This window comes from Phyllobates terribilis, unplaced genomic scaffold, assembly GCF_046119375.1.
Source record: "Phyllobates terribilis strain yellow unplaced genomic scaffold, ASM4611937v1 Scaffold_82__1_contigs__length_6685932, whole genome shotgun sequence".
Taxonomy (NCBI): domain Eukaryota; kingdom Metazoa; phylum Chordata; class Amphibia; order Anura; family Dendrobatidae; genus Phyllobates; species Phyllobates terribilis.
Window position 1 is genome coordinate 4,413,887 of NW_027362842.1, and position 14,645 is coordinate 4,428,531.

The 14,645-nt window shown below is 43.9% G+C and overlaps 1 protein-coding gene across 1 annotated transcript in view; it reads right to left on the bottom strand.

Moving 5' to 3' along the window:
* Window positions 1–14,645, bottom strand: part of LOC141197274 (vomeronasal type-2 receptor 26-like) — a 597,524-nt gene that overhangs the window by 21,115 nt on the left and 561,764 nt on the right. Inside the window, exons 4-5 of the mRNA XM_073662662.1 lie at window positions 3,078–3,187; window positions 2,830–2,881 (exon numbers count right to left, since the gene is read on the bottom strand). Of these exons, the coding sequence (XP_073518763.1) occupies window positions 2,830–2,881; window positions 3,078–3,187 (162 nt within the window). The remainder of the gene's footprint in view (window positions 1–2,829; window positions 2,882–3,077; window positions 3,188–14,645) is intronic.

Below are 14,645 nucleotides of genomic sequence, written 5' to 3' on the forward strand. Positions count from 1 at the left end.
CTAGTACAGGGAGACTAGGTCCCACATGTAGGGAGGAGACAGTTTTTCGATGGCTTGGTATGCCAAAGTTAAGCTTTTCAACTGGAGTCTCTGGGCAATGAGGGAACCAGCATGTTAGAACCCTCTTGTTTGTTTTTCCATCTTGTGTTTTGCGGTCACGTGACCACCTGCCTTTATATTCCAGCTCCGCCCTCCTGGCTGTGCTGGACTTCAGTGTTTGACTGTTTCTCTAGCCAGGTGCTTCTGTGCCTTTCTCTGTCAGTTCGTTTGGTCCTTCTTGGACCTCTAGTACCTTTTTGTCTGTTTGTCTTTTTGTGTTCTGCAACAACTTCTCTGTTTAGGAGGTGTCCCATTTTTTGTCCCAGTCCTTAGTTCTTTTAGGGACCCCTCCCCTTATGCTATATGTCTTCGTTCAGACTAGCAGAGGACTAAGGGGGGTCTGTTAGCTAGGAATAGGCAGCCCGCTACATCGTAGGGATTCAGCTTAGTCTTACTGTAGGGACAGCTTTCCCCTATCTTTCCTTAGTACTTGTTGCAGATCATAACACAGCGCAGGGATTGACAGAGTGGAAAAGCCTGGGAATAGCGGGATGACAGGTGGATTAATCAGCCAGCAATGTTTAGGAAAGGTTGGAGGGGTGTGAGAGTGGTAGAAGGGAGGCCACAGAGCAGAAGCTTGCAGTAGTCGAAGCAGGAGATGATGAGGGCGTGCACTGGTGTTTTTCTAGATTCATGGTTGAGGAATGTGTGGATCCCCGAGATACTTTGGAGTCAGCAGCAAGTGGAAAGGGCGTGGATCTGACATTTGAAGGACAGATCAGTTTGCAGGACTGGGGAGAGTGGACAGCCATTCACTTTGATGGATAGGTCAGTTGAGGGGGCATGAATGAGATGGTGGAAAGATGTTGCATTCTGTTTTATCCATGTTAATTTTTACAAATCTAGCAGAGAAGAAAGATGAAATACAGGACACACATTGTGGGATTCTGGTTAATAAGGAGGTGATATCAGGTCCAGAGAGGTAGATCTGTGTGTCATCAGCATAGAGCTGATACTGAAAGCTGTGAGACTATGAGCTGTCCCAGGCTGAAGGTGTAGATGGAGAAGAGCCTGGGTCCTAGAACTGAACATTGGGGGACACGGACACATAGGGGGTGAGATGAGGAGGTGGTGTGTGAGTGGGAGACACTGAATGTCCTGTCAATTAAGTATGAAAGGATGCAAGACAGTGCCAAGTCTGTGATGCCAACAGATGAGAGTCTGTAGTAAGAGGGTATGGCCTACTGTATCAAAGGCAGATGACAGGTCTAGGAGGACAGAGTAATCTTGCTTGGATTTGGCAGTTGGTAGATCATTAGTGACATTAGTCAGGGCAATTTCAGTGGAATGATGATGTCAGAAGCCAGATTGCAAGTGATCAAAGAGGGAGCAGGAGGAGAGGTGGGAGGACAGTTCAAAATAGACGTGTTAGTCCAGTAGTTTGGAGGCATAGGGGAGAAGTGAGATGGGGCGATAGTAAAACATAGGATGTGTGAGATCGAGGTATGTTTGAATCATGAAGGGAAGATGCCAGCTGTTAGTGACAGGTTGAAGAGGAGGGTTAGTCTTGGGATGAAGACTTTGGTATAGTTTGGAGTGAAGTGGGATGGTATTGGGTCAAGTTCACAGGTGTTTAGCTGTGATTTAGAGAGTAAAGATGATCTTCCGTGATGGCGGTTTTGGAAGAGGAGAGTTGAGTCGTTATGAGAAGGGGCTGTTGGGACTTTAAGCAAAATCTTTTCCCTATGTTGTCAATCTTCTGCTGGAAGAATGAGGCTAAGTCTTCAGCTGACATGAAAGGAGAGGAGAGGGAGGAGGAGCTGGTGGACAGAGGAGGGACTTGAAAGTACTGAATAGCTGTTTAGGGTTGTGAGACACGTATGATATGAGAGATGAGAAGTAGGTCTGTTTTGCTGCAGTGAGCAATTGTGCAGCATTTTGAAAACTTCTGTTACTGGACTTCACTCTCTTTCTTTGGCAGTCACACAGCGGTATACCTTGTAAATGGGGGGCAGAAAGAACATGTGCTCCAATAGATGACAAGCCCTGCATCAAGTGGCCTCTGCAACTCATCTTCCACCTTAATATCACACACAGTACAGTATTCAAAGGTGGCACCCCAATTACCCTTGTCTTCACCCACGTCACAACTCTCCAAACAGCCAACTGACTGTGGGGAAGCACAGATGGGCAAGTCTGCAGAGCTGTTCACACATTCTATTCCGGGGCATCCGAGGTCTGATCCAAAGCTTCACAGACTCAAGAGGGGGAAAGCATGTGTAGCGATGCCCAAATTTTTTTTCAGTTGATCCGGGCCTGGAAGAGGTAGGGTCCGAGAAGAATCCAAACCCTCGTCACCAGACGTTAACCCCCTGGGGGTGGGCATAGATGGGTTGGAGAAAGAAATAAATACACACCAGAACATGGAGAACTAAACTAATATGCAACAGGAGTTAGATAACTAAACTACTAAACAGCTAAGGTTGGAGAATGAAACAAATACACACCAGGACATGGAGAAGTAAAGTAAAAGAAAACAAGGGTTGGAGAAGTAAACTAATAAGACAACAGGGGTTGGAAAACGAACCTACCAAACAGCTAGGGTTGGAGAACTAAACCACTACACACCAGGGGATGGAGAACTAAACCACTAGACACCAAGTTGTCACTAGACAGTAAGTGTTGGAATCCCCAAGGCTTATGGGACAAATCTCTGTATCTAACACTTCCTCCAGTGCTTCTGCATCCTTCACCTCCTCTATGACGTCCACCTGCACCCTCAACTTCTGCCTTAATGAAACACATGTTCCCACTGTGCAGAGAGAATCCCTCCACTTCCGTACTGCACAGAAATCAGGCAGTATTAAAATTAATATGCCTTGCAGATCGCAGTCATACAGCTGAAGAGTTGTGGACAGCTCTCCAGGCCGAGTTTGAGCAATGGCTGTCTCCACTGAACCTGGAGCAAGAGAAGACCGTGTGCGATGACAGTGCAAACCTGGTGGCGTCCCTACACCGGGGCAACCTCATACACATACCTTGCATGGCTTTCATCCTCAATCTGATAGTGCAGCAATTTCTCCGCCACTATCCCGGCCTGGATGCGCTGCTGCTGATGGATCCATGGTCTTTGCGTGCTCATATAAAACTATAAAAATGAGCAGGATCTTTAGTATAAATTAAAATAGACCCTGCACTTGCGGGCTTACATTCTACATGATGGTGGGGAAGGAGACAGTAGGTTGTGGGGTTGCATTAGCTCTGGTGGTGTTGAGGTGGCAGCGGGGCAATGACAGACTGTAGGCTGTCTTGAAGAGATGGGTTTTCAGGTTGTGGCTGAAGGATCTGAATGTGGTGGCTAATGTGTTGAGGCACATAATTCCAGAGGGTGGGGGATATTTAGTAGAAGTATTGTAGGCAATCGGGTGAGGAACAAATAAGTGTGGAGAGAAGGAGGTGTTAAGAGGACCGGAGATTACATAAGGGAATATATCGGGAGATTAGTTCAGAGATGTACAGAGAAGAAAGGTTATGGATGGCTTTGTACGTCAGTGTTAGTAGTTTGAACTGGATACGCTGGACAATTGTGAGCCAGTGAAGGGACCTTATAGATGGCAATCTTATGGATTGCTGGAGCCAGTCCACAGTAAAAAAAACAGCCATAGAGAGTCCATGAACCTTCCCACACACTTTTCTTAGCCAGGGCTGCTTCGCGGCAGGGTTGGATGGGCCCACCAGAGAACCAGAGAATCCTCCGGTGGGCCCTGGCTTCTCCATCAGGAGAGTTCATAGCACAAACCTTGCAGCTGCTATGGGGCTCTTTAGTGGGAGAGAAAGGTTGTTCCCTCAGAATAAAATCCTCTGGTAGGCCCAATGTTCTTCAGTCTGACACTGCTTCTCGGTGAGAGTTGTATTTCACCACAGCCATATTCTTTGTCTTGGTGATATGACTGTCATAGAGGGAAACCGTATCTACTCCTGCTGTCATTTCTCCCAGGAAGTCCTCTAATGCAGCTTGTTGCATAAGCAATGGCAGCCCGTCCAACATCAGCTCACACTTCTCGGTGTTCCTTAGTCACAGACAAAGATCTTTCTTTACGCCTTGAATTTAATCACTACAGAGTAGGACAATGGCCTAATCGGCAATGCATTTTGAGAAATAATGTGCATAAGCAAAGCCATGTTTTAAGCCACTGAAGGTCATTAAGCGAAACTCATACAGCTTTCCCACAGATTGAAGAGGGGTATCAAGTCTTCCAAGACAGCCCAGAGTTCCCTGTTCTCACCAAGAGGATGACTGTCCATGTTCTCCTCCTCATCCTCCTCCTCATTATCACCCCATCCACATTGAGATGAGATGAGGCTGGGCTGTATAGTTCCTTGCTCCGCTGCAATGCCTCCTCTTTAATTGTAAGCACCGAGCGCTTCAGTAGACAGAGAAGCAGGATGGTGATGCTAATTATGGCGTCATCACCGCTCACCATCTTGGTGGAGTCCTCAAAGTTTTGGAGGATGGCACAGATGTCAGACATCCATGCCCACTCATCAGCTGTTATGTTCAGAGGCTGACCTGAATGCCGATCGGCGTGTTGAAGCTGGTACTCAACAACCGCCCTCGCTGTTCACAAATCCTTCCCAACATCTGCAACAATGATTTACAATATGTGGTGACATCGTACAACAGCCATTGAGATGGAAGCTGAAAACACCACTGAAACACTTCCAGGGTGGCAGAAACTATAGCTGACTTTCTGAAATGGGAACACACGCGTTGTACTTTCACAAGCAGCTCTGGCAGATCTGGGTAGGTTTTGAGAAACCTGTGAACCACTAAGTTGAGCACATTTTGTGTTCTCATTACTAATGTGTACACCTGCATGGAGAACAATATCAGCACCAAAGAATTAAAGATGAGATATAGCCTGCTTTATAGACCACAGGTCTAAGAAAATCTATTTTGATTATATCTTGTGTACTCTTGTAACAAAAATATCTGCACCAAAACATTAATTTCACTAGAGTAGAACTAGTATAATGGTGACCGACAACTCTTCCACTACAGCCAACCCAATAAATGGAGACCCAATTAGGATTCCCCACATTTCCAAAAAATTGTGACAGACACCAGCAAAGTGGCATCAATTTCGCTACAGTAGAAATAGTGTAATTAGGACCCACACCTCTTCCAGTACAGCCAACGCAGTAGATGGAGACACAATCAGAAGTGTTTACATTACCCTAAATTATGGCCCAACACCAATAAAGTGGCATCAATTTCACCAGAGTACAAGTAGTTTAATGGAGACAGAAACCTCTTCCCCTACAGCCAACCTAGGAGATGGAGACCCAATCAGGATTCCCCACATTTCCAAAAATTAGTGGCAGACACCAGCAAAGTGGCATCAATTTCACTACAGTAGAAATAGTGTAATTAGGACCGACACCTCTTCCAGTACAGCCAACCCAGTAGATGGAGACACAATCAGGACTGTTCACATTTAAAAATTAGGGCCTAAAACCACCATTTCCGTGGCCTACAGATTGAAGATGGTGGAGTTCAACCTCTAAGCTTTCTCAAGTGTAGAAGTAAACAATCTTTTACGTGAACACATCTGCGGGACTGAGGGCTGGCTGCGGTGCTGAGAGAGGGCGGAGTACGATAAAACAGACTAACTGCTAGACCGTGAGTGAGGTGCAGGCAGAGTGGATTGAGAAATTGTGGTGTGATCAGTGAAACAAACCCAGCAGGCATGTCTGCTTCTGTTACAGCTGACGCACTCTCACTCAGCCTGACTGGAGTGAGTATACAACCATAGGTTCTGCGGTCGGAGACCTGCGTTACAATATTTGGCAAGGTAACAGAGGAGGAGAAAGAAGAAGCCGATACATTTGATAGGGCGGTGCGACGCTAGTCACTAACTCACTGAGTGACAGTGAGGCAGATAGACTTTCTGGGGTCAATACCAAGGGAAAAGACAGAGGCGTAAGTTAGGTCACAGTCCAGGGTCAATACGAAGAGAGAGCAGAACAAAGCCAAAGGACAAGGCAAGGGGGTAGTCAGAATATGGTCCAAAGGGTCTGGCAGCAGAATATCAGAACTCAGAACAACAGAATGAGACAAACACTCATCAGGAAGCACAAACCACGCCTGGAAGGGAACACGGGCAGTCAGCTCAGTTAAATAGCTTGGGCAATCTCCAGAGCACTGAAAACCTGAAGAAGGTCCTGCACATCTCAGTCAAAGATGGGACAGCCGAGCTGTCAATCAAGGTACCGACAGCCCGGCTTGCAACTCACAGGATTGGATAGCCAAGCTGTCCATCAAAACACAGCATGAACCACTTTACATAGGACAGCATAGCAATTCCACACTGATTACAGGAATCATGAAAGTACCCCCTCTTCATGGGGGGTCAACGGGCCCCCAGGTTTCCCAAGAAACCTGTGATGGAAGGCCCTGACTAGACGATTGGCGTTTACGTTTCGAGCTGGGACCCAAGATCTCTCCTCTGGTCCGTAACCTCTCCAATGAATGAGGTATGCAGGAATCTTGACAGACAGCTGATGGTTGTTTATTGAAAACCAATTTTGAGTTTATAATGTTTGTGTACCACTTTGTGGAGAGCAATATCTGCACCAAATAATTAATTTCACTACAGTATAACTATACTAATGGATGGAGACTAGTGATGAGCGAACGTGCTCGCCACTGCTGGTACTCGCTCGAGCATCACTGTACTCGACGAGCTCGGTGCTTGGCAAGTAATTCCGGGTTGCTCGGGCAGGAACTCAGGTCCCCTCCCTGCATATGATTGCCTGCCATGCACTATAATGCCGTAGCCATGTTAGTTGTGGGCATTACAGTGATTGGCTGGCCGCACAGCATCATCAGGTGTATATAAGACCGGGTGCCACCATGCTCGACACAGTCTACCCCGGAATCAGGCAGAGTAGGGAGAGCTGCTGCTGCGTCAGGGAGAGATTTGCTTGTTCATAGTTAGTATAGGTATTCCACAACATATATCTATATCCATCCACACTAGGTCTCCGTGTAGGATAGTATTAGTAAATTACAGGCCTACAATTTAAAGCCGTGGTTCTCTGTCAAACATATCACCAAAAAGACTTCTAAAATCATATATTTCTTTCATTTTCATTCCATTGCAGTGTGTTGGTGAAGTTATTCACACTAGGTCTCCGTGTATAATAATATTAGTAAATTACAGGCCTACAATTTAAAGTCGTAGTTCTCTCTCAGACATATCACCGAAAAGACTTCAAAAATCATATATTTCTTTCATTTTCATTCCGTTGCAGTGTGTCGGTGACGCTATTCACACTAGGTCTCCATGTAGAATAATATTAGTAAATTACAGGCCTACAATTTAAAGCTGTGGTTCTTTGTCAGACATATCACATATAACTGTGTTCCAAAATCAGCCATTTACTGTGAACGTGGAAAAAATTGTCCTCCATCTAAAATGGGCAAGGTGCGTGGTAAGGGACGGGGAAGTGGACGTGATGGTGATAGTGCATGCAGAGGACGAGGACGTTTCCATGGGCAAGGTGAAATTGTGCCATAACAAACACCTACATCTTCTCGCTCGACCTTCCTGTCCCAATTAATAGGGGACCGCAGAATACCACTATTGAACACAGAGCAGTGTGAAAAAGTTATTGGTTGGATAGCAGATAATGCTTTCAGTCACTTAGCCACCACCACTACCATCACCCTCCACACAGTCAAGTCTCAGTAGCTATGAGTCTCAACCGAATATTCCTCACCCTGATCCTCCTATCTCCCACCATGCCCGGAGACAACTGATCCCACACTTAGACATTACGAAGAGCTGTTTACATTTCCATTTATAGATTCAGGCCTCTCGCCTGGTCCACTTGAAGCGGGGCAAGAGGAGATTACATGTAGATGTGAAGTTTGATGTGGCACAATTTCAGCTTGCCCACGGCCTCGTCCTCTGCATGCACCATCACCATCATGTCCACTGCCCTGTTCCTTGCCACGTGCCTCACCCAATTTAAATTGAGGACAATATCTTCCACGCTCACTGCAAATGGCTGAATTTGGAGCAAAGTTATATGCAATCCGTGTGACGGACAAACCACAGTTTTAAATACCTGGCCTGTAGGTAACTATTTCTAACAGCAAACTGGTGTCAATAACTTTGCTGACACAGTGAAACAAAATTTTAATGGAGGCCAGAAATGGCAGAATTTTCAGCGCAATTATATGTGATCCATGTGACAGACAAACCACGGTTTTAAATAGCTGGATTTTTAGTGCAGTAATATGGAAAGGACCTGGCTATATTCTGCAGTGCCAACAAGCAAATGGCGCAGAAAAACAGTGTACTCTGGATTGCTTTTTAATCAAATAATCAGGATTAAGATAAAAAAAAAATATTCCTGGCCCCTGAGACCTGGGCCTATGTCTAAAAATATCTGTAAAAGCACCAACAGACAGAACTGTAAAAGCACCAACAGACAGAACCCTCTTGCTATGTGCACTGCAGTCTGCTATATACCCTGCCTGCCTGCCTAACACTGATATCTCTGCAGCTGGATTAGTCCTTAGAAGGACTGTTTGTTGAGATGGAAATGTAGAGAATCTTTTAGAATACCTACACTAACTAATAAACAACCAAATCTCTCCCTAGCTCAGCAGCACCTCTCCCTACACTGCCTGATTGCGGAAAAGACTGTGACAAGCACGGCGGCGCCATGTCTGATGACGCTGTGCGGCCAGCTTATCACTGTAATGCCAGAACCAACATGGCTGCGTCACTACAGTGTGTGGCAGACAATCCCTGCATGTTGATTGGCTCTCTAAAGAACGCCAAATATGCAGGGAGGAGACCCGAGCTCCCGCCAAGCAACCCTGGAAATACTCGGCGAGCACCGAGCATCTCGAGCAGTGAGATGCTCGGGTGAGCACCGAGCAGTAGCAAACATGCTTGCTCATCACTAATTATATCTTGTGTACCCCTGTGACAAAAATATCTGCACCAAAGAATTTATTTCACTAGAGTAGAACTAGTATAATGGTGACCGACAACTCTTCCACTACAGCCAAACCCAATAGATGGAGACCCATTCAGGATTCTCCACATTTCCAAAAATTAGTAGCAGACACCAGCAAAGTGGCATCAATTTCAATACAGTAGAAATAGTGTAAATAGGACCAACACCTCTTCCAGTACAGCCAACCCAGGAGATGGAGACTTAATCAGAAGTGTATACATTTCCCTAAATTAGGGCTAACACCACCAAAGTGGTATCAATTTCACCAGAGTAGAAGTAGTTTAATGTAGACAGAAACCTCTTCCACTACTGCCAAACTCAAAATATGGAGACTAGTGATGAGGGAACTTGCTCTCCACTGCTCGGTACTCACACAAGCATCACTGTGCCCGACGAGCTCGGCGACTATTTCCGAATTGCTCGGGCGGGACCTCGGTTCCCCTCCCTGCATTTTTGGCGCGCTTTTGAGAGCCAATGAACAAGCAGGGATTGCCTGCTATGCACTGTAATGCCGTAGCCATGTTTGTTGTGGGCATTACAGTGATTGGCTGGCCGCACAGCATCATCAGGTGTATATAAGACCTTGTGCCGCTATGCTCGTCATAGTCTACCCCTGAATCAGGCAGAGGAAGGGAGAGGTGCTGCTGCATCAGGTAGAGATTTACTTCTTCATAGGTATTATTGGTATTCCACAACATATACAGTATATATATATACAGTACAGACAAAAAGTTTGGACACCTTCTCATTTAAAGATTTTTCTGTATTTTCATGACAATGAAAATTGTACATTCACACTGAAGGCATCAAAACTATTGATGAGGATTTATTCAAAATTGAAGGCATACTGAACCAGCATGGCTACCACAGCATCTTGCAGCGGCATGCTATTCCATCCGGTTTGCGTTTAGTTGGACCATCATTTATTTTTCAACAGGAAAACAACCCCAAACACACCTCCAGGCTGTGTAAGGGCTATTTGACCAAGAAGGAGAGTGATGGGGTGCTACGCCAGATGACCTGGCCTCCACAGTCACCAGACCTGAACCCAATCGAGATGATTTGGGGTGAGCTGGACCGCAGAGTGAAGGCAAAAGGGCCAACAAGTGCTAAGCATCTCTGGGAACTCCTTCAAGATTGTTGGAAGACCATTTCCGGTGATTACCTCTTAAAGCTCATCAAGAGAATGCCAAGAGTGTGCAAAGCAGTCATCAAAGCAAAAGGGGGCTACTTTGAAGAACCTAGAATATAAGACATATTTTCAGTTGTTTCACACTTTTTTGTTAAGTATATAATTCCACATGTGGTAATTCATAGTTTTGATGCCTTCAGTGTGAATGTACAATTTTCACAGTAAAGAAAATACAGAAAAATCTTTAAATGAGAAGGTGTGTCCAAACTTTTGGTCTGTACTGTACTTCTAAAGGCCTAATCCACGTGCTCCTATTCAGCCATGATATTGACACAGACAGACAAATTGCCATTCAGGATCCTGGGAAAGATAGGGAACAAACTTTGGTGTGGACAAATGGACAATCACTTTGTAACTACTTCACCTATTTTATGTTTTGCTGCAGTGATTCTTTTTGGTGGACAATCCAATAAACTACTACATTTTTTTTATAAGAATTATGATGACATTTTCTTTGAAATATCACATCTGGTAAGAAGTCCAGAATAAATAAATATAAAAAATAAGTATATTTAACAGTATGTCAGTGTGACCATGCCTGACATCATGTGAACCCACACTTTGGTTGAAGCAGTGTTTGGAAAGTGTGAAATGATGACGCCGGCATTTTTTTTAGGAATCCACACGAATCAAATTGCAAATGCTTCTGAATTGCTGGGACCTCAAAATTTCATGAAATTCGACTTGAAATTGATTTGCAATAGATCGATTCAATTTCTTTCTCTGTCTAACCATAGAATCATAGAATCATAGAATGGTAGAGTTGGAAGGGACCTCCTGGGTCATCTGGTCCAACCCCCTGCTCAAAGCAGGATTCACTAGATCATCTCAGACAGATGTCTGTCCAGCCTCTGTTTGAAGACGTCCATTGAAGGGGAACTCACCACCTCTCGTGGCAGCCTGTTCCACTCATTAATCACCCTAACTGTCAAAAAGTTGTTTCTAATATCTAATCTGTGTCTCCTCCCATTTAGTTTCATCCCATTGCTTCTAGTCTTTCCTTGTGCAAATGAGAATAAAGATGATCCTTCTACAATGTGACAGCCCTTGACATATTTGTAGACAGCTATTAAGTCTCCTCTCAGTCTTCTTTTTTGCAAGCTAAACATTCCCAAATCCTGCAACCGTAACTCATAGGATATGGTTTGCAGACCAGTCACCATTCTGGTCGCTCTTCTCTGAACTTGCTCCAGTTTGTCTATGTCTTTTTTAAAATGTGGTGCCCAAAACTGTACACAGTATTCCAGATGAGGTCTGACCAAAGAGGAGTAAAGACCGATAATGACTTCACGTGATCTAGACTGTATGCTTCTGTTAATACATCCCAGAATTGTATTTGCCTTTTTTGCTGCTGCATCACACTGTTGACTCATGTTCAGTCTATGATCTATTAGTATACCTGTCTTTTTCACATGTACTGTTGCTTAGCTCTATTCCTCCCATTCTGTATATGCTTTTTTCATTTTTATTGCCCAGATGTAGTACTTTGCATTTTTCCATGTTAAAAACCATTCTGTTGGTTGCTGCCCACTGCTCCAGTTTATTTAGGTCTTTTTGAATCCTCTCTCTCTCTTCTCTAGTATTAGCTATCCCTCCTATCTTTGTGTCATTAGCAAATTTAATCAGTTTACCCTCAATTCCTTCATCTAAATCATTGATAAAGATGTTGAACAATACAGGTCCCAGGACGGAGCCCTGTGGTACCCCACTTGAGACATTCATCCAGCTGGATGTGAAGCCATTTACAACCACCCTTTGAGTCCGATCACTAAGCCAGTTATGAATCCACCTAACAGTTGTCTGGTCCATTGCATACTTGGTCATTTTTTCAATAAGGATGGTGTGAGATACTTTGTCAAATGCTTTGCTGAAGTCAAGATATACTATATCTACAGCATTTCCCTGATCCACCCAGTCAGTGATTCTGTCATAGAAGGAAATTAAGTTAGTCTGACATGACTTGTTAGTTACAAACCCATGCTGACTCTGGTTAATCACTTCATTCTTATCCATGTACTTACATACATGTTGTTTAATAATTTGTTCAAAGATCTTTCCTGGTATAGAAGTCAGACTCACCGGCCTATAGTTCCCTGGGTCCACCTTCTTCCCCTTTTTGAAGATAGGAACAACATTTTCTCTTCTCCAGTCTTCTGGGACTTCTCCTGTTCTCCAAGAATTTTCAAAGATTATGGAGAGTGGTTCTAAAATTTCTTCTACGATCTCCTTCAGTACTCTGGGGTGTAATTCATCTGGACCTGGAGACTTGAACTCATTTATGTTAGCTAAATATTCCCTCACAATCTTTCTGTTTACAGATAACTTGGATTCCTCTATTCCTTTAAAAGGACAGTGAAGATCAGTTGATGTTACATTTTCTTTCTGAGAGAAAACAGATGCAAAATAGGAATTAAAAAGTTCGGCCTTCTCAACATCCTCTCTTACCATTTCTCCATTTTCATCCTGTAAAAATCCTATAGCATCTTTGACTTTTCTTTTACTTTTTACATACCCCCAAAATCCTTTTTTATTGCTTTTGACATCTCTTGCAAGCCTTAATTCATTGTCAGCTTTAGCTAACCTGATACGTGCCCTGCAGGATCTGCAGACTGCATTATAATCTTCTTTAGATATGCCTCCCTCTTTCCATTTAATAAACATTTCTTTCTTTCTTTTTAGCATGTGTTTAAGTTCTGTGTTCATCCATCCTGGTTTCCTTAAATGCTTCCCATTCTTCCTACTTTTCGGGATTGTTAACGATTGTGCTTTGAGAATCTCATTTTTAAAAATTTCCCATCCTTCCTGGACATTTTTGTCCTTAAGGACATCCAGCCATTGGATCCCTCCTATTCTCTTTCTGAGTCTCTTAAAATCTGCCTTTCTAAAATCTAACCTTGAAGTTTGAGTCTTCACATGTCTTCCTCCTCTAGTTATCCAAAATTCTATAATAGCATGATCGCTGCCTCCTAGGGTCCCAGCCACCTTTACCTCCTCAACTATTTCCTCCCTGTTTATAAGGATTAGATCCAAAGTAGCAGATCCCCTTGTTTTCTCCCCTACCTTTTGGAAGATAAAGTTGTCAGCAAGAGAGGATAAGAATTTGCTTGACCTGTTAGTTTTACTTGAGAGAGATTCCCAAAAAATGTCTGGATAGTTGAAATCTCCCATGACCACTACGTCATATTTTTTGGAGAACTTGGTCATTTGATACATAAAGAGTTCATCCATATCTTCAGCTTGCCCAGGTGGCCTGTAGTAAATGCCTACAATGGTGTCCTTTCCGTTGTTCTCTCCTTGTATTCTTACCCAAACAGTTTCCACAGAACTCCCAGTCTCTGAAGCTTCAATCTCTGTGCAGATATACGCTTTTCTAACATACAATGCAACACCTCCTCCTCGTTTATCAAGTCTGTTTCTTGCAAATAAGTTGTATCCTTTTAGCCTTTTATTCCAATCATGTGTATCGTCCCACCAAGTTTCAGTGATTCCAATGACATCATATTCCTTTTCCTGCATTAGTACTTCCAATTCTCCTTGTTAGTTGCCCATGCTTTGTGCATTTGTATAAAAACATTTTAGTTTGTGATTGGTTTCTCTTCCTCCCATATTTTTATTATTTAAATTGTTTTGTCTTTGTTCTTCCTTTCCACTTCCAGTAGCAGAGATCTCAATAGTATTTGTCAGCTGTATGGCTTTTTCTGGCCTTTTGCTTCCCTTCCCACATTGTTCTAGTTTAAAGCTCTTCTGATGAGTGTAGCAAGGCGACTTCCAAATACATGTTTTCCAGTCTTCGTAAGGTGCACCCCATCTCTAGCAAGTAGTCCATCGTATAGGTAATTCATTCCGTGATCCAGAAATCCAAATCCTTGTTGACGGCACCATCGACGTAGCCAGTTGTTCACCTGTAGAATCTTATTCCACCTCATTGTTCCATGGCCATCCACTGGGAGGATGGATGAGAAGACCACCTGCGCTTCCAATTCTTTCACTTTCTTGCCTAAGTCTTCAAAGTCACTGCAGATGGTTTCCAGGTCCTTTCTTGCACTGTCATTTGTCCCCACATGTATTAGCAGGAATGGGTAGTGATCTGTAGGTCTGAAGAGTCTTGATATCCTGTCAGACACATCTTTAATTTTTGCTCCTGGAAGACAGCACATTTCTCTTGAGGTTATGTCTGGTCTGCAGATAGCGGCCTCTGTTCCTCTTAACAGGGAATCCCCCATGACCACCACTCTCCGTTTTTTCTTCACAACATTCTTCTTTCTCCATCCAGGAGGATTCTGAGGGCTTACAAGGTTATTCATTGCTGGCAAAGTCTTATTTTGCTGTATTTCTTCATGGTTCTCCTGCGTGAGAGCCTGGTACTGGTTCCTGA